Below are 25582 nucleotides of genomic sequence, written 5' to 3'. Positions count from 1 at the left end.
AGAATCCAGCCCATTGTTGTCTTGGTTAACAATGGCACATGTAAATCATTCTCCATTTGCAAAGGAGACCTGTACTATCGTGATTCATGAAGCTGTCGAGTACTGCAAAGTCCTGACCAAAGATCTCTCATGACAGGCTAACTGCTATACACTTTAAGGACAATCAACAGCAACTGGCTTTATTTCACACCAGATACAAGATGTCAATTTAAATTTCTGACATCAGGTACCACCCCAAACTAGCGGGCTTCTTTAAATGTTCTGTATTTCAAAACAGATATTTTTCTAACATTTCAGCTGTTGCAGCTGACGTTTTCCTTTTATTTTTTTTTAATGTCCAGCAAAGCTTATGAACAGACCTTTCTCACGTTCCTTTAGTTTTTGCTTCTGGTTCTGCTTCAAAAGCTAGTCTGTGTTATGAGATGCTTTTCTTCTCATTCTTTTCAAGCTGTTGACAGTAATTATTTTCCGGTATTAAATAATCAGTCCATTCCAGTAATTTATGCAGGCATTTTAAATCCTGTTGCTGCACTCTTCAACCTCAGTTGAAGTAGTTATCTTTTTGCCCAACTGCAGCAATCTGTAACATTGGCCAAAGCTACCATCTCACTTCAGGAACACACAACAACTTAGGTCAAACTTGATGGTGAGTTTCACTAAGCATATCAAACTGCCACCAGTATTCAGCAGTTACATAGTGAGTTATTCCTCCACAATCACTTCATGATGTGTCTGTTTAAGGATGAGGGCAATTGTGCCTTCTAACATAAAATTGCTTGTGTCAAACATTCCTTTTTGACCTTGCACTAAGCCCACTTAAATAGTTGATTGAAACCATTGCTGCCCATTCTCTGATTAGGATACTGGGTAATTAACTTCACCTGTTTGATATCCACAAAGTTATTCAGTCTGATTGTTTAAAATGCATCAGTGTATCAATGTTATTTCTTGAAGGTGAAAGAAATATGAAAATGAGCTTGAGGCATTGGACAATGTCCCATTTTTAGAGCCTCACTTGAGCTGAGAGAATTATGGTCAAAGCCTGACAGGACAGAACCAATTTCATGAGCTTTAGCGCTTCAAAGCCAAATTCTGTAATGTTGGGGACAAGGATACTATAGTAGACTTGGACTTCTAAAAATGTGGTGGCAGCATTAAAAATTGTTTCACGTAGATGACGGTATCCAGCTCTACCATGCCACCAAACCTTTCAATCCCTCCACTACTCTGATTTGTCAGTCTCCTTGTCTGACATCCAGTATTTGATGAGTTAAAATTCCCTTATCTTCCACTGTAATAAAAATGGTATCCTGGAACTGTGGAAGCCACATGACATGCCGATGGCAGACACTGAATCAGAGTTTGTTTACATAAAGCATGGACAGGTGTCATGCATGTGTTTTATTCTGTTTCGTCTGGGTCAAGAACTTGAGTTGGATCCCAAATATATTTGGGAACTATATTTATACAGTGAAGGAAGCAATGTCATTTAACCTCAAAAGTAGACTTCTGAGATATGTGGTTCTAGGTTACTTTTTCTTGCTGATGGACACAAAATATCCTACAATATTTAACTCTTGAGCCAGTTGAACAATGAAAAATAATTATTGTTTCTTTCTTACCAATTATAAAGGCATTTCACGCCGAATTCTAGAACAAGAAAGTTAATTTAAGCCATAAAATTCCGATATTTGTCCTCTCCGACTTGTGTCTCTAGCTTTTAACCAATTCTATCGCTAGGATGTATATTCTGTTAATATCTACAGTAAGAAGTCTTACAACACCAGGTTAAAGTTCAACATGTTTGTTTCGAATCACTAGCTTTCGGAGCACTGCTCCTTCCTAAGGTGAATGACGAGGTGGGTTCCAGAAACATATATATGGACAAAGTCAAAGATGCAATACGATACATTCAAAGCTAGTGATTCGAAACAAACCTGTTGGACTTTAACCTGGTGTTGTAAGACCTCTTACTGTGCTCACCCCAGTCCAAAGCCGGCATCTCCACATCATGGTTAATATCCATGGCACAGGAGGAAACCTGTTTCTTCCAGTGTTTTACATCCTACATTTTGAGCTCAGGGTTGCGTCTGCAACTGAGTCATTCATTCATCGAGGAAACCAGATGTGATTGGTGGTTAGACATCCACTCCCAGCTTTGGCAACCCAGTGTTCAGGGAGCAGAACTCTGATCTCCTGCTTGTTGAAATTATGGGAACCTTGCCTCCATTGGACATAAGTATACTTATCTAAATCCAGTATTTAGAAACTAGAATTTCACTATAACCGTCTGACAGGCAAGAATGCTACTACCGAGCCAATATGATATATAGCTACATCAAACACAAAGAGATATGAATAATAGGTGAGATTCTCTGGTCTCCATGTGGTGTGTTTCTCAGCGGCCGGAGGCAGCCCACCTTTGGCCAGTGGCGAGACTTTCTGGTCCTGCCTCTGTCAATGGTATTTCCCATTAAATCAACTCCGCACCACCAGGGCACCACAGTGGGAGTGTGCCGTCATCAGGACCAGAAGATCCTGCTGACGTGAACAGCTGGACGATCTCGCCCAATATGTACTTAAAAAAAACATTTAGAGTACCCAATTATATTTTTCCAATTAAGGGGCAATTTAGTGTGGCCAATCTACCTAACCTGCACATCTTTGGGTTGTGGGAGTGAAACCCACGTGGACACGGGGAGATTTTGCAAACTCCACATGGACAGTGATCCAGGGCCAGGATTCGAACCCGCCGTAGTCCCAGTGCTAACCACTGTGCCACATGCAGTCCCCAATATGTACTTTTGATGGTACAGCAAAAGTAAGTTTTATTCTATTCAATGCGCATTTATTTAAACAAAATTAAAGATGATCTAACATAACTAGATAACAAATAAAAGCTTAAAGGTAAAACTGGCACAAAGAAAGATAGTTGCGGTCTTTTTAGACTAATCACCTTATCCCCAGGACTTTGCTGCAGGACCTGAAAATATTTTGCCTTTGGTTGATAAGTGGCAAGTGACATCCGCACCAAACAAGTGCCAGGCAAAGGCCATCTCTAACAAAAGAGACTCTAACCATCTGTCCTTGATGTTCAAAGGCAGCATGGCTGAAGTCCCCACCATTAAAATCTTGGGGATTACCATTAACCAAAAAGTTAAATGGATCAGCTATATAAGTAATTGTCAGAGGCTGGCAGACTCTGCAGTGGGTAACACATAACCAGACTTTCCAAAGCCTACCACCATCTCCAAGGTACAAGTCAGAATGTGATGGAATACTCTTCACTTGTCCGGATGAATGCAGTTCCAATAACAATCAGGAAGCTTGATGCCATTCAGGACAAAGCAGCCCACTTGATCAGCACTCGACCACCACCTGAGGAGTCTTCATTCTTCCCACTACTGATACACAGTGACAATAGTGTGTACCATCTACAAGATGCACTCTGGCAACTCATCAAGACTCCTTTGGCTGCACCTTCCAAGCCTGCGACCTCCAGCAGCTGAAAGTACAAAAGCAGAAGAGACATGGGGACACCACCGATGGCAAATTGCCCTCGAAGTCACGCACCATCCTGACTTGGAACTAAATTACTGCTCAATGGGTCAAAAGCATGGAACCCTCTTCCTAACAAGTCTGTGAGCCATATAGACTGAAGCGGCTCAAGAAAGTGGCCCACCATCACCTTCTCAAAGCAATTGGGATGGGCAACAAATGTTGGCCTAGCCAGTAACACTCATATCCCATAAATAAATAATAAAAATATACAATTACAGAATAGTTACAGTACAGGCGGAGACCATTTGTCCTGTTGTGTCTGTACCGACTCTCTGCGAGAGCAACTTAACTAGCCCTAAACCTCCTTTTCCCATAGGAAATTCACCTTTGAAAGCCACTATTGAATCTGCCTCCACCCCATTCTTGGGTATTTCCGATCCTAACCACAAAAATTCTTTTTTAAAGGGATGATCCTTTAAAACAGAGATGAAGAGGAATTTCTTCAGCCAGAGGGTGGTGAATCCATGGAACTCTTTGCCGCAGAAGGCTGTGGAGGCCAAATTGCTGAGTGTCTTTAAAACAGAGATAGATATGTTTTCGATCAATAAGGAGATCGGGGTTATGGGGAGAAGGCAGGAGAATGGGATGAGAAAATAACAACTATGATTGAATGGCAGAGCAGACTCGATGGGCCGAGTGGCCTAATTCTGCTCCTTGGTCTTATGGTCTTCATACTGCCATTTGTTTTGCAAATATCTTAGAGATCTGTGTCCTCTTGTTCTCAACCCTTCCACCAATGGGGAACAGTTTTCACCATCTACTCTGTCAAGACCCATCATGACTGAACACCTCTTTCAAATCTTCTCTCAACCTTCTCTTTATGGAGACATTCGTAGCTTCGCCAACCTCACTATCTCAAGCAATCCTGCCGCCTTTAAAGAATTTATTTTTCACAGTTTTCCTGGCTTGTTATATGTTGGAAATTTTCTTTTTCTTCAGCAAAGGTGGTTGCATTTAAAGTGAGTGATCCCACTGTGTTGATTTATAACTATTCAACAAATGTGATAATCATTGATTAAAGAATTTTCAAGCTTAAAAAAAATGAAAAGTTATTGCATTGATTTAATAAAGTATTTTAAAGCTCATACCCAAATTAAAATAACAAGCATAAACTTGCACTTAGGAATATAAATGACTGTGATCATCATTTACACTCTATGTTCATCAACTAATTTCTCTTCTGAAGGTACATCAAGTGGATTTGGAAGCCCTCTTGGAAGAAGCCGACATAGCAGTAGTCAATCTGATCTTTCTTATTCTAGCACTACTGCATCTGGCTTGAGCTTTACAGCTTGCATGTCAGATTTCTCTCTGTATGTTTTTCACCCGTATGGAACGGGCAAGCAGAAAACAGTTACTGGCCTGACTCCTGGAACAAGTGCTCCAGGTACAAGAACCCAATATTATTTCTGCTGCTTATGTCTAATTGTTACTGTAATGCTTTTATAAGATCTGGTCTGTGCTAATATTTTTGCTGGACTTGTATAATTAGTTGTTATAAAATTTGCATTCTAGTTCTTGATGGTTTCCATTATAATTAGTACTTATCCAAACTGTGGGGGGGATTTTCAGTTTGTGTTAGCCATCAGCGGATGTGGGCGGAAAATCCTACAAGAATTAGAAAACGCGATTCTCGCTGGCGATTTTCCATGCTCCTCGCCGGTGATGTAACGAGGTTCACACCCAAAAAGGGTGGGAACCACATTTAAATACTTCTTAATATACTTACCAAGCCCCCCCACCCCCCGCCACATGATTTCCTCTCTCCCCCCCCCCCCACCCCCCACTGAATATTATTACCTCGTTGACGTGATGTCACATCGTCGAGGTTTGCATTCTGTTCTGAAAAGTGTGAATCAGTCGAGGGGACTTTTCTCCCCTCCCCCCCACCTTCAGAGGCGCCAAGGTGAGTATAGCCCCCAGGGAAGAGGGACATGCCCTAGCACTGCCCCTGGCACTTCTCCCTGGCACAAGTTGGCACTGCCAGGTTCAACATTTGTTTGGGGGGGGGGGGTGGGGGGAGAGCTCCCGATGCTGTTACTTGTGGTGAGGGGGAGCCCCTGATGTTTATGGGGGGTCCTCAGTGTCCATTGAGGGGGAGTTATTTTCTGTGCCGATTGGAGGCGTCCTGATCTGTATGATCAGGCCTCCCCTCGCCACAGTAACATCGTAAAACACACCCATTCAATTTCATTTTCAGAGAGGCTCAAAATCTGAACAAATAACTGCTGTGCAGCTGGAGAGCTACAAGCCGGGTTTCAGTTAGAGTCTGACATTCTGAAAAAATATGGGAAAATTCCGCATAGTGTGTTAGAGCTCTTTTTATGAATAAGTACAGAAGTGGTACGGTTAGTTTAGATTCATGATGATATAATTACATTTGGTTGTAAATGTAAATGTCTGTTTTCTAACATAAACGTTTGTCAAACATGTATAATTGTTAGCTCTGCAAACAACTGCAGAAGTTGAAGTAATGCACTGCTGGAGTGCTGTGGAAACCAACACGTAATACAAATTTCAATTTCCACATTCCGTTTTATTGCAATAGATGCTGCGAATTAATATATAACTGAAGATCATGATGTAGTACTGCTTGAATTCTTATCTGTGAGTCTTCACTTGGTGAGCTACAGATTTTTGCCAAGTAATTCTGGCAAGATGGTAAAGGGGGAAAGATAATTTAAGTTAACCTTAAGCATTTTCAGGACTGAGGATAAAAGGTTATCAGTCCACTTGGAAAGACCTGAAGTTGCAAGATGGAATAGCTTAAAAATTGGAAAGAGAATAGAGGTAAATAATTTATTGATTAATTCCTCATGCTGTAGGTACTGTTGACGAAGAAGCCAGTTCTGTCACCGGCCGGAAGGATTCTCTGAGTATTAACCTTGAATTTGTGAAAGTCAGCTTGTCCAGAATGAGACGATCTGGAGGGGGTTCATTGTTTGATAATCAAACACCAATCAAAATTAACAACAAAATGGAAACCACATTAATTAATATCTCTGGTACGACAAATAATTTTGCTGATTTCAGATTCAGTTTAATACCATTATTTTCAAATGTTTTTTATGAATTTATATTTTATGGAGAACAGAGATAGTCGTGAAAAAATTTAGCAGATCTATTTTAAGTTTTTAAAAAATATAATGGAGACAGTGATGAAACTTGCGATAGGTAAATCTTTGGTGTCTGATGATTTCCACTCCAGAGTATTTAAAGAAATAGATAAAGATCATAATTTTCCAAAACTTTGGGTGGCTACCATGTGAATTGAACATTTCAAAATTGTGGTTTATAGATTGTTATTAGATAAGTGTAGGAAAAGATATGAACAAAAATTAAACTGCTATTAGTGAATTGAATAGCAGAATAAACTCAAGGGGCTGACCGGCCTACTCCTATGTTTCTATACTTCCTGAATCTACATGATGCAATCAGTCTCAAGGAAAGGCCCATGACATGTTGGGTATCACAAATTAAGTATATTGGAAAGCTAACTAATCTTCATTGCATATTCTGATTGTACAAAAGGTTTAAGGATAATTATATTAAAAGTCAAGTATCCAATGAAAATAATTAGAAATGTGTTTTAATTCCCTCATTGTATAAAGTGAAGTGATCTTTGTTCTCTCCACTTGCAAGTTGATATTGTGAAAATTCCTGCTTTGTAACAACTAAATTCACGTATTGTTTTTCCCACAACCGAGTCATTGACCTAATTTAAAAAAAATATTTATGTCATCCAATAAAAACGAGAAAAATTGCCAAATATGTAGTTGGATACTGTAAGAAATTCAGATCTATTTATCAGGCTAAATATGCTGGCTGGAGTCTGGAGCAATCAAAGAAAGGGACAAAATTAGTACTAAGTGTAATGATATCACAGCATATAATTATGTTTGTGGGGATAGCTCTTGCTGTCAAAATATCACAAAAAGATGATAGAATTAGGAAATGGGAACATAGGAGCAGGAGTAGGCCATTCAGCCTGTTGGACCTGTTCTGCCATTCAGTTAGATTATATCAAATCATCCACCTCAACGCCACTCCCAACAGTATCCCCATATCCATTGATGCCAATAGACAACAGAACTCTTATCTGTTTTTGCTTTGAACATGCTCAGTGATTAAGCTTACACAGCCTTCTGGGGTAGAGAATACCAATGATTCACTAGGCTCTGAGTTAAGAAATTCCTCATCACCTGTCTTAAATGGTCTACCCTTATCTGAGACTGTGTTCCCTGCTTCTAGACTCATCAGCTAGGGGAAACATCCTATCTACATCCATCCTGTAACACCTTGTAAGAAGTCTATAAGTTTCAATGAGATCATCCTCATTCTTCGAAACTGTGTAAGGCCCAGTTTCCTCAGTCTCTTCTCATAAGGCAATCTTGACATCCCAGGGATTAGTCTAGTGAACCTCTGTTACAGTCCCTCAACGGCAATCATATATTTCCTTAGTTAAGGAGACCAAAACTGAGCATAATACTTCAGATGTGGTCTCACCAACGTTCTATACAACTGCAGAAAGTTATCTTTACTTCTGTACTCAAATCCCCTTGCGATGAAGATCAACATACCATTTGCCCTCCTTGTTGATTGTTGCACATGCATGCTAGGTTTTAGTGACTCATGAATAAGGACACCCAGGTCCTTTTGGACACCAATACTTCCCAACTGCTCACTGTTTAAGAAATATTCTGTCTTCCTGTTTTTTCTACCAAAGTGGATAACTTTACACTTATTCAAATTATATTCCATTTGCCATGTTTTTACCCTGTCCAAATCCCCTTGAAGCCTCGTTGCATCTTCCTCACAACTTACATTCCCACCTAGTTTTGTGTCACCAGCAAATTTGGAAATATAACAATTGGTTTGTCAACAGCTGTGGCCCTGGCACTAATCCCTGTGGTACCCCACTAGTAACAGCCTGCCAACCTGAGAATAAACCGTTTATTCTTTCACTCTGCTTTCTATCTGTGAACCAATTCTCAATCCATACTAGTATATTACCACCAATCCCATGTGCTCTAATTTAGTTTACTAATTGAATTTTGCTAGTTGAATTTACTACACAAATTGGAAGTAACCTGGATGTTTATGCATGGTTTTAATTTTCTGTCTAACTCCATGTTAATCTAATTTGTAAGTGTTGTTTCTTCAAAGTTTAGAGTTTAAATTTAATACGTCTAAACATATCAATAATTGGAGGTATTTGAACATATGAACATATAAATTATGAACAGGAATGGGCCACTCAACCCCTCATGCCTGCTCTGCCATTTAATAAGATCATGGCTGATCTGATTTTAGTTTTAACTCCGCATTCCCATCTACGTTCAATAATGTTTCACCCCCTTGCCTATCAAGAATCTATCTATCTCTGCCTTTAAAATATTCAGACTCTGCTTCCACCACATTTGGAGGAAGAGAACTGCAAAGACTTACGACCCTCTGAGAGAAAAAGTTTCTCCTCTCTCCTTAAATGGGTGACCCCTGATTCTAGATTTTCCCAAAAGAGGAAGCATCCTCTCCACATTCACCTTGTCAAGACCCCTCAATACAAGCCTAGCCTGTTTAACCTTTGCTCATAACCCGCCCATTCCGGGTATTAGTCTTGTAAACCTTCTCTGAACTGCTAATGCATTTACATCCTTCCTTAAATAAGGAGACCAAGAACGTCAGGTGTGGTCTACCTAAAGCATAACCTCCCTCCCTTTGCATTCAGTTCCCTCCAGAGTGGAACAGGTTTTTAAAAAATCCAATGTGTCTCAGTCGTGTACAATGAATATAAAATGATCTTTCTCAAATTAACATATTTCCTGGAGCAAGTATCTTAACTTTTGATTTTAGAAAGTATATACAAACTGTTTACTTTTTGCTCTGCAGCTGTCTGTGACATAGGGTCAGCTTCCTTCAAGTATGACATGCGCAGACTTAGTGAGATTCTAGCCTTTCCAAAAGCCTGGTACAGAAGAAGTATTGCTAGGCGCCTCTTTCTTGGAGATCAGACGATCAACTTACCAGGTAGGTTATGTAAAATTCAGTGTGCAGTTAACAGTTCTGGAAGAAAAGTAAAACGAGCAACTTTACATTGATAACCACTGAACTGGGTCAAATGAATATAAATTTTTGAATTAACGCGGATCTTAATTATAAAGATGTAATTATTTTTAGGTATTTCATTTATTCTTATTTTGTCTCCTTTATTTTATTCCACAAAGTTAGCATTCTCAACTTTCTACTTTATTCCTTACCTATCTATCTGTTCAGAATCACTATAATTGCTATTCCTTTGTGAACTCACAAGAGGGGGATAGAGAGGTATTGGAATTGCAGGAATCTGACAAGACTAGTATTTAATGAATGTTGTCTAAACCACGGAAATGAAAGAGACTATGGACACAATCTAACTAAGAAAAAGAGTCCGTTCTGGGCAGGACTAGCGGAGTCGCCCCACTATATATCGGCACTCTTCTTTTTTTAGTGCCCCAGCAGAGAGTGCCTCTCCCGAGGCTGCACTCAACTTCATTTTCCCTCAGGCGAGGCGTAACAGCCATCAGGAATCTTGGCCGGTAGATCCTGGAAGAGGTCTCGCCAAGATTTCTGATGGGTGTTACACTAATTTTGTGTTGGAGAAACAGGGTACCCTCCCCTCAGTACCAATGTACGGGGAGGGGGCAGAGTGGATTCTCTGATTATTAAAACAGTTCACAACACATTTCTACAAAAAAGAAATGGTACAAGCCCTAAACTATGCGTGGGAGAGACCAGATACCCTCGCCTCTGTACCAACAGAAGGGAGGGGAAAGGAGGGTGGTGGGGAGGGAGGGAGTCAGGGTGTTGGAGGAGGGGAGGCCCAATAGGACACTACCTGAACTATCTATGGAGGAATAAAAATAAAAGAACCTTCAATTATGATGTGCCAGGTTCCGGGAGTTTCCCAGAGGGAGTGGTGGGCGACACAGTGTCAGGCACAAGTGAGCCATGCTAAATTGCTCCTTAATTGGAATTTTTTTTAACTTTCAAAAGACAATTGGATACCTAAATTAAGAAGAAAATGTAGCAAGACTTTGTCTGGAAGTTTTGCAGGGGAATAGGATTCATTGTCTAGCTCTTTGAGAGAGTGACATAGGCATGATGGGCCAATTAACCTCCTGTGTTGTAAGATTCAATGATCTGTGATCCTATGTGTCTGTAAAAGTTGAAACTTCTTTATAAAAGAACAGGGAAGGCTCTCAATGCAAAACGTAATCTTGCACATCCTTTCGTTACAGGTTAGTTATTCAACTTTGTGAAGACTTGGTTTAATTGAAGTTTATAAATTATATAGATTTTTAACATTGAATTTTTAAAAAACTTTTAACAGTTTCCGGACCTGTGACTCCAGATTCCATTGAAAACCAGCAGCTTTCTCCTGAATCAACACGCAAGGCTTACTGGCGCACCTGGGAGCAATCAGCACAGTCTTCTAATTATTCACATCTAGCTCAGACAGCAAATGTTTTCAATGATCACACAGCATCTAGCAGTACATCGCCAGCTGGCCTGATTCACAGTGTGAAATCCCCGTCAGCTGTCCAATCGAGAACTCTTTCAGATTCATCTGCTCCAAGGAGAGGTAGACACTGAGAAGCCATATTAATAACAAGATAAGTAGTGATGTTAAATGCATCCATATTGCTGTGTGCCCATACAATACACAATTATCTTACAGAATATGGTTTACTAGAACATAGAACATAGAAAATACAGCACAGAACAGGCCCTTCGGCCCACGATGTTGTGCCGAACCTTTGTCCTAGATTAATCATAGATTATCATTGAATTTACAGTGCAGAAGGAGGCCATTCGGCCCTTTGAGTCTGCACCGGCTCTTGGAAAGAGCACCCTACCCAAACTCAACACCTCCACCCAACACCAAGGGCAATTTTGGACACTAAGGGCAATTTACCATGGCCAATCCACCTAACCTGCACATCTTTGGACTGTGGGAGGAAACCGGAGCACCCGGAGGAAACCCGTGCAGACTCCGCACAGACAGTGATCCAAGCCGGAATTGAACCTGGGACCCTGGAGCTGTGAAGCAATTGTGCTATCCACAATGCTACCGTGCTGCCCTTAAGAACAAATAAATCTACACTATATCATTTTACCGTAATCCATGTACCTATCCAATAGCTGCTTGAAGGTCCCTAATGTTTCCGACTCAACTACTTCCACAGGCAGTGCATTCCATGCCCCCACTACTCTCTGGGTAAAGAACCTACCTCTGATATCCCTCCTATATCTTCCACCTTTCACCTTAAATTTATGTCCCCTTGTAATGGTTTGTTCCACCCGGGGAAAAAGTCTCTGACTGTCTACTCTTATCTATTCCCCTGATCATCTTATAAACCTCTATCAAGTCGCCCCTCATCCTTCTCCGTTCTAATGAGAAAAGGCCTATCACCCTCAACCTTTCCTCGTAAGACCTACTCTCCATTCCAGGCAACATCCTGGTAAATCTCCTTTGCACCTTTTCCAAAGCTTCCACATCCTTCCTAAAATGAGGCGACCAGAACTGTACACAGTACTCCAAATGTGGCCTTACCAAAGTTTTGTACAGCTGCATCATCACCTCACGGCTCTTAAATTCAATCCCTCTGTTAATGAACGCGAGCACACCATAGGCCTTCTTCACAGCTCTATCCACTTGAGCGGCAACTTTCAAAGATGTATGAACATAGACCCCAAGATCTCTCTGCTCCTCCACATTGCCAAGAATTCTACCGTTAACCCTGTATTCCGCATTCATATTTGTCCTTTCAAAATGGACAACCTCACACTAGTATAAATGGCAAATGTGCCGCATACAAGAAGCCAAACATAGAATCATAGAAGTTTACAGCATGGAAACAGGCCCTTCGGCCCAACCAGTCCATGCCGCCCAGTTTTTACCATTAAGCTAGTCCCAGTTGCCCGCACTTGGCCCATAACCCTCTATACCCATCTTACCCATGTAACTATCTAAATGTTTTTTAAACGACACAATTGTACCAGCCTCTACTACTACCTCTGGCAGCACATTCCAGACACTCACTACCCTCTGAGTGAAGAAATTGCCCCTCTGGGCCCTTCTGAATCTCTCCCCTCTCACCTTAAACCTATGCCCTCTAGTTTTAGACTCCCCTACCTTTGGGAAAAGATGTTGACTATCTACCTTATCTATGCCCCTCATTATTTTATAGACCTCTATAAGATCACCCCTAAGCCTCCTACGCTCCAGGGAAAAAAGTCCCAGTCTATCCAGCCTCTCCTTATAACTCAAACCATCAAGTCCCGGTTACATCCTAGTAAATATTTTCTGCACTCTTTCTAGTTTAATAATATCCTTTCTATAATAGGGTGACCAGAACTGCACACAGTATTCCAAGTGTGGCCGTACCAATGTCTTGTACAACTTCAACAAGACGTCCCAACTCCTGTATTCAATGTTCTGACCAATGAAACCAAGCATGCCGAATGCCTTCTTCACCACCCTGTCCACCTGCGACTCCACCTTCAAGGAGCTATGAACATGTACTCGTAGATTTCTTTGTTCTATAACTCTCCCCAACGCCATACCATTAACTGAGTAGGTCCTGGCCTGATTCGATCTGCCAAAATGCATCACCTCACATTTATCTAAATTAAACTCCATCTGCCATTCGTCGGCCCACTGGCCTAATTGATCAAGATCCCGTTGCAATCCTAGATAACCTTCTTCACTATCCACTGTGCCACCAATCTTGGTGTCATCTGCAAACTTACTAACCATGCCTCCTAAATTCTCATCCAAATCATTAATATAAATCACAAATAACAGTGGACCCAGCACCGATCCCTGAGGCACACCACTGGTCACAGGCTTCCAGTTTGAAAAACAACCCTCTACAACCACCCTCTGTCTTCTGTTGTCCAGCCAATTTTGAATCCAATTGGCAACCTCACCCTGGATCCCGTGAGCTTTAACCTTCTGCAACAACCTACCATGCGGTACCTTGTCAAAGGCTTTGCTAAAGTCCATGTAGACAACGTCTACTGCACTGCCCTCATCTATCTTCTTGGTCACCCCCTCAAAAAACTCAATCAAATTTGTGAGACATGATTTTCCACGCACAAAGCCATGCTGACTGCCCCGAATCAGTCCTTGCCTCTCTAAATGCTTGTAGATCCTGTCTCTCAGAATACCTTCTAGCAACTTACCTACTACAGACGTTAGGCTCACCGGTCTGTAGTTCCCAGGCTTTTCCCTGCTGCCCTTCTTAAACAAGGGCACAACATTCGCCACTCTCCAATCTTCAGGCACCTCACCTGTGGCTGCCGATGATTCAAATATCTCTGTTAGGGGACCCGCAATTTCCTCCCTAGCCTCCCACAACACCCTGGGATACATTTCATCAGGTCCCGGGGATTTATCTACCTTGATGCGCTTTAAGACTTCCAGCACCTCCTCCTCTGTAATATGCACACTTCTCAAGACATCACTGTTTATTTCCCTTAGTTTCCTAACATCCATGCCTTTCTCCACCGTGAATACCGATGAGAAATATTCATTCAGGATCTCACCCAACTCTTGTGGCTCTGCACATAGATGTCCTTGTTGATCCTTAAGAGGCCCTACTCTGTCCCTAGTTACTCTTTTTCCCTTTATGTATCTGTAGAAGCTCTTTGGATTCTCCTTTGCATTATTTGCCAAAGCAATTTCATGGCCCCTTTTTGCCCTCCTGATCTCCCTCTTAACTCTATTTCGACAATCTCTATACTCTTCAAGGGATCCACTTGATCCCAGTTGTTTATGTACGTCATATGCCTCCTTCTTCTTTTTGACCAGAGTCTCAATATCTCGAGTCATCCAGGGTTCCCTATTTCTACCAGCCTTGCCCTTCACTCTAAAGGGAATGTGCTTACCCTGAACCCTGGTTAACACATTTTTAAAAGCCTCCCATTTACCAGCCGTCCCTTTGCCTGCCAACAGTCTCCCCCAATCTACCTCTGAAAGTTCCTGTCTGATACCATCAAAATTGGCCTTGCCCCAATTAAGAATTTTAACTCTTAGCCAGACCTATCATTCTCCATAGCTATCTTAAAACTAATGGAGTTATGGTCACTTGTCCCAAAGTGATCCCTCACTAACACTTCTGTCACTTGCCCTTCCTTATTTCCCAAGACGAGGTCAGGTTTTGCCCCCTCTCTAGTCGGTCCATCCACATACTGAATGAGAAATTCCTCCTGAATACACTCAACAAATTTCCCTCCATCCAAGCCCCTAATGCTATGGCTGTCCCAGTCAATGTTGGGAAAGTTAAAGTCCCCTACTATTACCACCCTATTTTTCTTGCAGCTATCTGTAATCTCCTTACATATTTGCTCCTCAATTTCCCGCTGACTATTTGGGGGCCTGTAGTACAGTCCTATCAAGGTGATCTCTCCCTTCTTATTTTTCAGTTCCCCCCATATAGACTCAGTGGGCGAACCTTCGGATATATCCCCTCTAAGTACTGCCGTGATGTTCTCCCTAATCAAAAACGCCACTCCCCCTCCTCTCTTACCTCCTGTTCTATCCTTTCTATAGCATCTGTACCCCGGAACATTGAGCTGCCAGTCCTGCCCCTCCCTTAGCCATGTTTCAGTCATAGCTATAATATCGCAGTCCCATGTGCCCATCCATGCCCTGAGTTCATCCGCTTTGCCCGTCAGGCCCCTTGCATTGAAATAAATGCAGTTTAATGTAGACTTTCCTTGCTCTCTGCCCTGCTTTCTCTGGTCATGCTTTACACACTCTCCCTTCCTGCCTTTTGTTTCCGTCCCCACTGACTTCCTACATCGGTTCCCATCCCCCTGCCACATTAGTTTAAACCCTCCCCAACTGCACTAGCAAACACCCCCCCGAGAACATTGGTTCCGGTCCCACCCAGATGCAGACCGTCCGATTTGTACAGGTCCCACCTCCCCCAGAACCGGTCCCAATGTCCCAGGAATTTGAAACCCTCCCTCTTGCACCATCTCTCAAGCCACGTATTCATCCTAGCTATCCTGTCATTCCTACTCTGACTATCACGTGGCACTGGTAGCAATCCTGAGATTACTACCTTTGAGGTCCTACTTTTTAGTTTAACTCCTAACTCCCTAAATTCAGCTTGTAGGACCTCATCCCGTTTTTTACCTATATCGTTGGTGCCTATATGCACCACGACAGCTGGCTGTTCACCCTCCCCCTCCAGAATGCCCTGCAGCTGCTCCGAGACATCCTTGACCCTTGCACCAGGGAGGCAACATACCAACCTGGATTCTCGTTTGCGTCCGCAGAAACGCCTGTCTATTCCCCTTACAATTGAATCCCCTATCACTATAGCTCTGCCACTCTTTTTCCCGCCCTTCTGTGCAGCAGAGCCAGCCACGGTGCCATGAACCTGGCTGCTGCCACCTTCCCCTGGTGAGCCATCTCCCCCAACAGTTTCCAAAACGGTAAATCTGTTTTGGAGGGAGATGACCGCAGGGGATCCCTGCACTGCCTTCCTACTCTTCCTCTGTCTGTTGGTCACCCATTCCCTATCTGCCTCAGTAATTTTAATCTGCGGTGTGACCAACTCACTGAATGTGCTATCCACAACTTCCTCAGCATCGCGGATGCTCCAAAGTGAATCCATCCGCAGCTCCAGAGCCGTCAAGCGGTCTAACAGGAGCTGCAGTTGGACACACTTCTTGCAGATGAAGGAGTCAGGGACACCAGAAGGGTCCCTGACTTGCCACATCTCACAAGAGGAGCATGACACGGGTCTGAGCTCTCCTGCCATGACTTAAACCTGAAGTTAAATTTGAACTACACTACACAGCTAAGAGAAAGTCAAAGAGAGAAAAATCACTTACCAGTCACAAGCCAATCACTTACCTGCTGGCTGTGATGTAATTGCTCCTGAGACTCCCTCACAGGTCTGCTTCTCTGCACCTCCTTAAGATGAGCACGCAAACAGAATTATTTTATTACGTTGATTGGAAATTTTCTGCTTTGTATGGTATGCAGGAAGTGACAGTATTTTGCTTTGTCTGCAACACAGTAATTTGGAAAGCAAGGATATAAATAATAAACATGATTAAATTCTTGTATACAGTGAGTGCATATTGTATTAAATCTTCAGATAGCACACTGCATTGGTCTTTAATTATGTCAGTTTCTTCATTGGCTCAAATAAGCAATTTATGACCTATCTGATCTCTGAAATGTAGATTAACAAAGGTTCCATTCAAAAGTAATTTGAAAAATTCCAATTTTAATCAGTTGGATTTTTACTGATTTTTTTCCCAGATAAGATTTGACTGTTGCATGTCTGTAACTTTGACTTCATGAGGGACTAGCCTTAATCAACACCTGAACAACAAGATGTGCACTTGGAGCAGGAAGAGAACCCCTTTATTTAAACCACCATCAAGACACCAAGAGTCTCTTAATACTTAGCACCCTCCTTACCACCATCTTAAATAATTATGAATCCCCCTTGTACAAGCTCTTAATGCCTATCTTCTTTGCTTGTTTATGTATCCCAGTGATCCTACAAAGTGCCTCGTCCGTGACTACAGCGTGGGAAGTTGTAAAGTTGATGACTCTATTGAGGACATATCAGGGCGGTCTTACAATTTGGATAGACTGCTGCATTTTTACATGGACCAGAGCAGTCTAGCCATCTGTCTCCTGTGGCATGAACAAGGCCATTATGGGAATAGGTAGTGGGGAAGAAAACAAACATATGGGAAACCTGAGAGAGAACAGCAGATTCCTCTCCAACAGAGACAAAGTCATGGGTGCCTTGGCACTCTCGCTCCTCTACACGGGAATTGCTTAGGTGGTGTTGCTCTAGAAGGCCCCATCAACTATGGACCCTGAAACCAAGATGGCAGTCATTTGGCTTCCCTGGAAGCTGTGAATGCTGTCAGGAGAGGCTCCGTGACAGGTATGCACCTCTGCATAATATTTAGAGCTAACAACTTAGTCCATATCGGACAGAATAATCTCTACGATCCCTGCAAAGCTGAAATAGAAGTTGCAGATTGACTCTTCCATGCTCTATGGCATCATGTACAAAGTGGCTGGCACCAATTTCACAGGTGTTCTTTCCAACAATGCCGCATATACCCATCAATGCTGCCAGTTCTCTGCTGTTTAATCACCCAAGTCCCAATATTGCTGCCCTTCATTGTCTTGGTTACAAAGCAGACACAAAGTGAGCACGAGTGGTAAAAATAGAAATAGAAGCAGTACTGGATAAAGCTCTCGTGAATTTTATAATAGTTTACAATAATGCAAACAATTTGTTTGTCATTTTAATCCATTTGTTTGCCTAATCAATTTAGAGGAATCCACTGAATATTCTGCATGTATTCATTATTACTTTCCATATGGTTGATATTTATGCAAATATTCTCCTCTTGTTGATAGATTCTGTTACAAAAATCACTGCACCATCATTTAGTAAGAATGGAAAGACAGCAAACCAACAAACAGCACCCTGGGAGACATTAGTTGTCTTTGCAATCAACCTGAAGCAGCTAAACGTTCAAATGAATATGAGTAATGTCATGGGGAATACCACGTAAGTTTCAGAGTTTTACATTATGACTACAATACTTGTGTTTTTTTCTAGATGTATATAATGTAAATGTACAGAACTTTTTATTTTAAAACAATAAATATGGAAGAGTGAGTTAAATACTATGTGTGGATGGAGCAGTAAGAAACAGTATATGAATTTTAAAATGTACAGACTTGCTGACTTTGTTCTTTTCCTATTGTTTATAAGCTATGAAATTTTAGTTTACCAAGAGGTCACAGTTTCAAACAGGTTTCTTGCATTTCTGTTTTCCGCGTGATCTCAGTATATTGTACTATCAAAAGGTGATCACTACAGGATATTGTACCCTTTTGTGACACATTATTGCTGGCAAATTGTAAATAAGATCACAAAATAGGTTGAGACAACGAAGACCCTTCCGTCAATTTGATCTCATGCATTTCGATTACCACATTATCAACGTCCAATATGGCACAGTTGTCTTCCACTGTTCCCTTTGATGGATGGAATCTGCAGTGTTACTCCAGTAGAAGCTCTTCAACTTCGAGATACTTTCTATGGTGGCAGCCTTATTGGTTCTTAGCTGTTGTATGGTCTTTTAAACCTCGTGTCAAGCTGGGATTGTGCTGAGGTGATGGTGGGTAACAGGCATGTGCTTGAGGGCAGTCATGTCAAGGATCGAGTCTTGGTTCAGGAGTTCCTCAAAATTCTACCGCTTCTCTGTCCTTGATAAGCGCCACTCCCTACTTACCTCTCAGTGGGGTAGGTCCTTGGGTGCTTGGGCCATAAAGGTCTATACTGCACTGAAGAATCCACATATGTCATGGCTGTAGAGAAGTTGCTGTATTTCCTGTGCTTTTTCCACCCACCATCTGTTCCTTAGGTCATAGTTTATTTGTTGGACCTCAGCCTTCCTTTGTTTATAGACCTGGGGCTGGATTATCCGCCCCGCTGCGCCACATTTCTGTTTCAGCACGCAGGCGGGATGCTCCATTACACCGGCTGGTCAATGGGGTTTCCCATTGTGGGGCAGCCCCAAAAACAGGCTGCCAGCAAAACAGAGCATCCCACTGGCAGAGAATTCAGCCCCTGAATTTTGTTCCCTCTAATTTGGATGGTGCTTCCAGTTCAAGAATCCCTTGCAAGTGCAATTTAGTAGCTCTTGGTTATTCTCATCAAACCAGTCCTGATATTTCCTGGTGGTGAAACCAAGAATATCCTTGCAGATGCTGATTATGGTAGACAGATGAGGCACTGCGGACATTATGTGGTTCCTGTTCGTTGAGCATGGGCAAGTTGCTTGTGGGGAGCTTACTTAATAGGTCTTTCTTTGCAGAGTCCTTGAGTTCTTCGACATGGATTTTCCTGCTGCTGCTGCGTTTTTTTGGCCAGGTTGTTGGAGATAGTAACCCAAATTAAGCGATTGTCAGTCCAGCAATCATCAGTTCCAGTCATGGCATGGGTGATACAAACATCCTTGCTGTCCATCACTCAGATAGTGACATAGTCAAGCAGGACCCAATGTCTGGAATGAGGGAGTTGCCATGAGGTCTTGTATTTATTTCTCTGATGAAATAGGGTGTTTGTTATGATCAACCCACATTTGAGGCATATGGTCAGAAGGAGGATTCCACTGGTGTTAGCTTTCCTTACACCTTCCTTGCCAATCACACCTTTCCAGAGGTTTTTGTCCCTCCCAACTCTGGCATTTAAATCTCCAAGGTTAGTGCAACATCTCCACCAACATGTGGGAATCTCTTGACCGAGACCGCCCAAACTGGAGAAGAAGTATCCGTGAAGGTACCAACCATTTTGGATGGCTCCAACAGGCCGAGATAGAAGCCAAGTGCAAACAGCGGAAGGAGTGTACCAAAATCCGAGCATCCACCCTCTTCATCAAGCCCCACCTGTGGCAGAGTGTGCAGATCCAGCATTTGACTTTTTAGTCAGATCAGGATCCACCACCCTAGAGTGGAAGAAAGTCATCCTCTGTCCCGAGGGACTGCCTAAGAAGTCGAAGAAGAAGAAGCAGTTTCTTATTGAGTCTGCCATAATGGTCTCAGACACATTTTCTGGCAAACTTTTCCACACCCATCATTAAAATACTTCCTTACATTATCCCTAAACATGACCGTCACAGCATAAGCGTGTGCCTCTTTTCTTGTTCAAGCATATCTTGCACCTCCTACTTTAAGATCCTCCTTAAAACTCACCTCTTTGTCTTTACCCACCTTTTGTCATGTACATCCTCCTTTGGCTCAGCATTAATTTTTTTTTGTCTCGCTAAACCTCTGTGAAGTGCTGTGCAGTATTATTTTTATATTAAAGGGCTTCTATAAATGCAAGTTATTATGATTTCAGAATTTCTTTATCCTACTGAAACACATTCCCTTTTTATAGAATGAGCCAGCCTTCAAAGTTATTTTTTTACTGACCAGGATCAGCCTTGTTAATGTACTTTGAAATGTCTCTGAGACGTGGATAGGCCTTGTACAAATTTCACATCTGCTGTAGATGGCTTCAGAGGACCAGCTGTGTTGATTGCTCCCATAAGCTGTCTGAGCATTTTAGTTGTATGGGAGTTTACTCACATCTATCTTAGACATGAGCCCCATGGAAAACTTTGCAGGCAAAGACTCCTGCATTTCCCTACAGTGTGAATGTTTTTAGGCTGCCCTTAGGATGAAACAATGACTCGCAAATTCCCAATTTTCTTGGACAGCAATAGGGATGTCTGACCTTTAACACACATTCCAAGCATGTCCACTGATTATGGCTTTTTAAACCTGTCCAAATCCACTCTGTTTTAAAATCCAGCACTTAGACGTAAGTGTTTATTCCTCAATCCATTTGTGTAAAACGAACCACAAATAAATCCCAAAACATAACCAGAACCATAATCAGTACACAACCTTTGGCCTAACGAGATGCTGTAGAGCTTTAGCATAACCACTGAGAATTTGAACTCAATCTGGCATTATAACCTATTTGTTTTATTTATTACTGCCTCGTGTCGTATGGCTATATTGGAGAGAAGTTACCGATGATACTGTACAATTATTTTCAATGAAAGAAAGCGGGATAAAATTGGCATTATGATTTGGAGTCAACACTCTTGGATTTACTATCAGTAGTTTTCAGTTAGTGCTGCACATTTCAACATTGCTTACTGTACCTATCTTTTACTATAATGCTGTACTTTGATATTACATTTATCCTGAACAGTTTCAATGCAGGGTAAATTTCATAAATAAATACCTCTTTCTCAGTGCAGCACATATATTTCTAAATTTACTATTATAATTTATCTATCCTGTTTTAGGTGGACAACTAGTGGATTAAAAAGCCAGGGACGACTATCAGTGGGTAGCAACAGAGACCGAGAAATATCAATGTCCGTTGGCCTAGGAAGATCTCAACTGGATTCCAAGGGAGGAGTGGTTGGTGGCACTATAGATGTAAACACTTTGGAGATGGTTTGTAAGTTTCACCACATGAATAATCCATTAATGTTTTTACTTTTTCTAATGCCTATCAAACGGGCAATATTAGTGGGCCAAAGTTTGCTATAGCAGGGCATCAAATAGCATCTATTGTTGGTGAAGTAGACATGCTCCTGCACCCCTCAGGTCAGGATATTGTTGCTCATCCTGAAAGTGCAAGCTGATAGTGCCCTGCAAGGCACCTCAGTGCACCCAACAAGACTATCTCATAGATTATCATAGAATCTACAGTGCAGAAGGAGGCCATTCGGCCCATCGGGTCTGCACCGGCTCTTGGAAAGAGCACCCTACCCAAGGTCAACACCCCCACCCTATCCCCATATCTCCTTCACCAGTGAGATTTAAGGATTGGGAAATAAACACAGAAAGGACTGTGAATTCAGTGTTAATTTAGGCACACAAAAATTAAACAAAAGAGCAAAAGAACATTTCGATTGAAAGAAAAAATAGACACAGAAAGGAAATGTAAGAAAAAAGGCTAAATTTATAACTTGACATCTTTTAAATCTCCTTGAAAAACTCAAAAATATGAAGAAATGCTACTCGACAATTGCAATTGTTACTTTTCATTGGAACAGAGGCTAATTGTCATAGAATCCCTACAGTGCAGAAGGAGGGCATTCGGCCCATCAAGTCTGCACCAACCCTTCAAAAGACCACCCTACCTAGACCCAATACCCCGCCCTATTCCCGCAACCCCATCCAACCTTTGGACACTACACTAAGGAGAAATTTAGCATGGTCAATTCACCTAACCTGCACATCTTTGGACTGTGGGAGGAAACCGGAGCACCTAGAGAAAACTCACATAGTAACCCAAGGTCTGAATCGGACCTGGGTTCCTGCAGCTGTGATGCAGCAGTGCTAACCACAGTGCCACCATCATGTCATTAAAAGAGTATGTTAGATATGACAAGCCCTAAATACCTAGAAGGTTTAATTCATATCTACTGCACAAATACAGAAATCTCCTGACATTTAATGGCTATCATTGGTGAGGAAGACAACAAAATGCCATCATCATAAAGCTTATATTTGAGCAACGTAACTCGAACAGCAGCTTTTGAATATATGCATTTAACTGCACATCTTCCCTTTCCCTATGACAAATATCAGCAAGTGCTCTCGCTGTTACTTTGACAGAAAATTCTGGTCCATTTATTTAACTCTTTTGATCTATTCCACCACCTCCCACCCCTCCAATCCCCAGATAGTGTTACTATTTTGTTTCTCTGGTCACCCATTTACTGCTGGCCACTCAAAATTCTGGGAATCAAATTGCTGGTGTTAAAGTATTATGTTGATTAAGGATGTGCCATTCAGGATTGCCACGTAGTCTTAATTTTATTGTTTAAAATCTAGTGCCTCGATACCACATAATGCCATGGCAGACACAATAGGCCAGATTTAATGTTTAATGAACCCTATTGTTGCGCGAAACATGGCAACTGGGCCTACTTAAATAATTGGCATTGGCATTAATTCACAAGTAGAACATAGTAGCATGATTGTGTGGAGTTCTTAACACATCTCCTTCTGATTTTGTTTACACGTCAGTGTTATTAAATACAAACTGAAGATCTGCCATAAACATTGGTCTGTTCTTTTGAACTATTTACATTTTTATAAATAGTTAAAGTTGAAATGGTAATCATAATTTTTAATGTATTCTTTCATGGGATATGGGCTTCAGAGGCAAGGCCATCATTTGTTCCCCATTCCTTAACTGCCTTTTAACTAAGTAGTTTGCTGGGCAATTTCAGACGGCAGCTAATAGCCAACCACATTAATGGTCAACCACATTGCTGTTGGTCTGGAGTCAAGTGTAGGCCAAACCAGGTAAGGACAAATTTCCTTGCTCAAAGGAACCAGATTTTTTTTTTTAATGACAATTGATGATTGTTTTATGACCGACGTGATCACAAAAATGTACAATTATTTGGTATCCATGTACTAACTGTTCAAAGGCACAATATAGAAAGTTTGAAGGGCGTAAAGCAAAAAAAGGGGAAAATTATGGGAGTTTTCCATGGTCTTCAAGACTATTTGCAAGGAAATACCAGAGTCATTGTAACTCAAATTATATTATATTCAGTAGTTTTAATTTGACCCAGCAATACGTTGCTGATTTGCTTAACTCTGTAGCATTGAGAAAGAAAATGTAGAGGCAGCAAAATGTTTTAAAGTACATTTTCTAATGCATTTATGACCTTCTGCATGTCAAAAAGAATTTTCAATATTACCAGTATTGATTCTTTAAAATTGATGGAAAATAACTTCAATTACTGTTTTGAAGCTCACATCTCAGAACACCCAAACCAACAACCCAGCCATAAAATCCAGATCACGTTGGGTTCCACTGATGCACGAGTTGATTATATGGGATCTAGTATCCTGATGGGAATTTTCAGCAATGCAGATCTACAACTACAAGATGAATGGAAAGTCAATCTTCATAATACAATAGACTTGAGCATGACTGAAAAAAGGTACATGAACTTCATAATTATGTGCATAATTGTATGTGCTGTGATTATGCATGTGAATCTTTTAGCCAACTATAAGTTTACTTTAATGATTAGAGCTATGCTATTGTTCTATTTCATGAATACGAAGTTTCTGAAGTAAAATACTTACCAATGTCTTTGAATAAATCACATCCTCAGATTTTGGGGCTATGGATATTTAACTGTTGATTCAACAAATAAGTGTACTGTTACCTTGCAATGTTTGGAGCAGTTGCGTTTGTACCTCTTGAGTTTCCTGTGAATTCTTAAACGCTCTGGCAAGGTTTCATGGGCTGAACTTGCATTTAAAATCTTAGGCCTTACTCCACTTTGAGGAGCTCAACATTGCTTTCTGGACTTAGGCTTAGAAAGTCTGGAAAAATGGTAAATGAGAAACTGTTTTCGGTTGGGAATGGGTTCATTTGGCAAGAAGGAAGTATTTTTTACTTCATTATTAATTTTAATTATTTGTTCTCATCCCCTTCAGTGAAGTTTTTGTTCATGGAGATCTACAATGGGACATCTTCCAGGTCATGATCTCGCGATCAACCACACCAGACCTAATTAAAATTGGAATGAAATTGCAAGAATTTTTCACTCAGCAATTTGATACCAGCAAACGAGCCCTATCTACCTGGGGACCTGTCCAGTACCTACCTCCAAAAACACCAGTAATAAATGTGGAAAGAAGTTCCAGTGAACATTGTGAGAATTACCAACCTAGTTTTCTTGAAAGAAATTTCTAAACTTAATATGGAGATGTTTTTATGCTGTATCTGTGCTTAATGTTTCCTTTCTTGTTGGCAGTGCTGGATGCAGCACATCATCGACATTGGCCAGAAGTGCTAAAAGTGATTGCTGGATGCCAGATCTCCCTATTTCAAATGCCTTTGCCTGAAGATGCAGTCCAGTTGGGTGGATCCATGAGCTTGCATGGAAATCATATGACGTTGGCATGCTTCCACGGACCAAACTTCCGCTCAAAGTCTTGGGCATTATTCCATCTTGAGGAGCCCAACATTGCTTTCTGGACTGAGGCTCAGAAAATCTGGGAAGATGGTAAACAGCTTTGGGTTGGGAATGGGCTCATTTTACAATAAGGAAGTAATGATCCAATCCTATGCATGCATTTAAACCTGCAATTATATTAGCATTTTAATGTTAAAGCAAAATGGATTTTGATGGTTATTGCTGCACAGAGTGTTGCTTCACTGCACAAGATTGTGAAGCTGGGGATTTAGTGAGCGAGGGAGTTAAGAGGTAAACTAAACTGATCAAGAAGAATAAATGTAATGAACACAATAAAGATGGCTGGACAGGTGATGCGAATGGATGCAGCCTGTGGGAGCACCTAGATGCCACTGCAATCCATGGCTAACACATCTGTAGTAAATGTCTTCAGCTTGAGGAGTTTTGGTCCAGA

The 25582-nt window shown here is 41.4% G+C and overlaps 1 protein-coding gene across 10 annotated transcripts in view; it reads left to right on the top strand.

The window, feature by feature from the left end:
* Positions 1-25582, top strand: part of kiaa1109 (KIAA1109 ortholog) — a 626997-nt gene that overhangs the window by 549336 nt on the left and 52079 nt on the right. For all 10 annotated transcript variants that reach the window (XM_072495716.1, XM_072495713.1, XM_072495719.1 and 7 more), the window contains 9 exons: positions 4748-4948; positions 6387-6566; positions 9451-9588; positions 10931-11182; positions 18017-18170; positions 21472-21629; positions 23949-24141; positions 24647-24864; positions 24967-25218. In XM_072495716.1, the coding sequence (XP_072351817.1) occupies positions 4748-4948; positions 6387-6566; positions 9451-9588; positions 10931-11182; positions 18017-18170; positions 21472-21629; positions 23949-24141; positions 24647-24864; positions 24967-25218 (1746 nt within the window). The remainder of the gene's footprint in view (positions 1-4747; positions 4949-6386; positions 6567-9450; positions 9589-10930; positions 11183-18016; positions 18171-21471; positions 21630-23948; positions 24142-24646; positions 24865-24966; positions 25219-25582) is intronic.

Source organism: Scyliorhinus torazame, chromosome 3 (assembly GCF_047496885.1).
Source record: "Scyliorhinus torazame isolate Kashiwa2021f chromosome 3, sScyTor2.1, whole genome shotgun sequence".
In the NCBI taxonomy this organism is placed as follows: Eukaryota; Metazoa; Chordata; class Chondrichthyes; order Carcharhiniformes; family Scyliorhinidae; genus Scyliorhinus; species Scyliorhinus torazame.
This window is presented reverse-complemented; position numbering and strand designations above follow the sequence as displayed.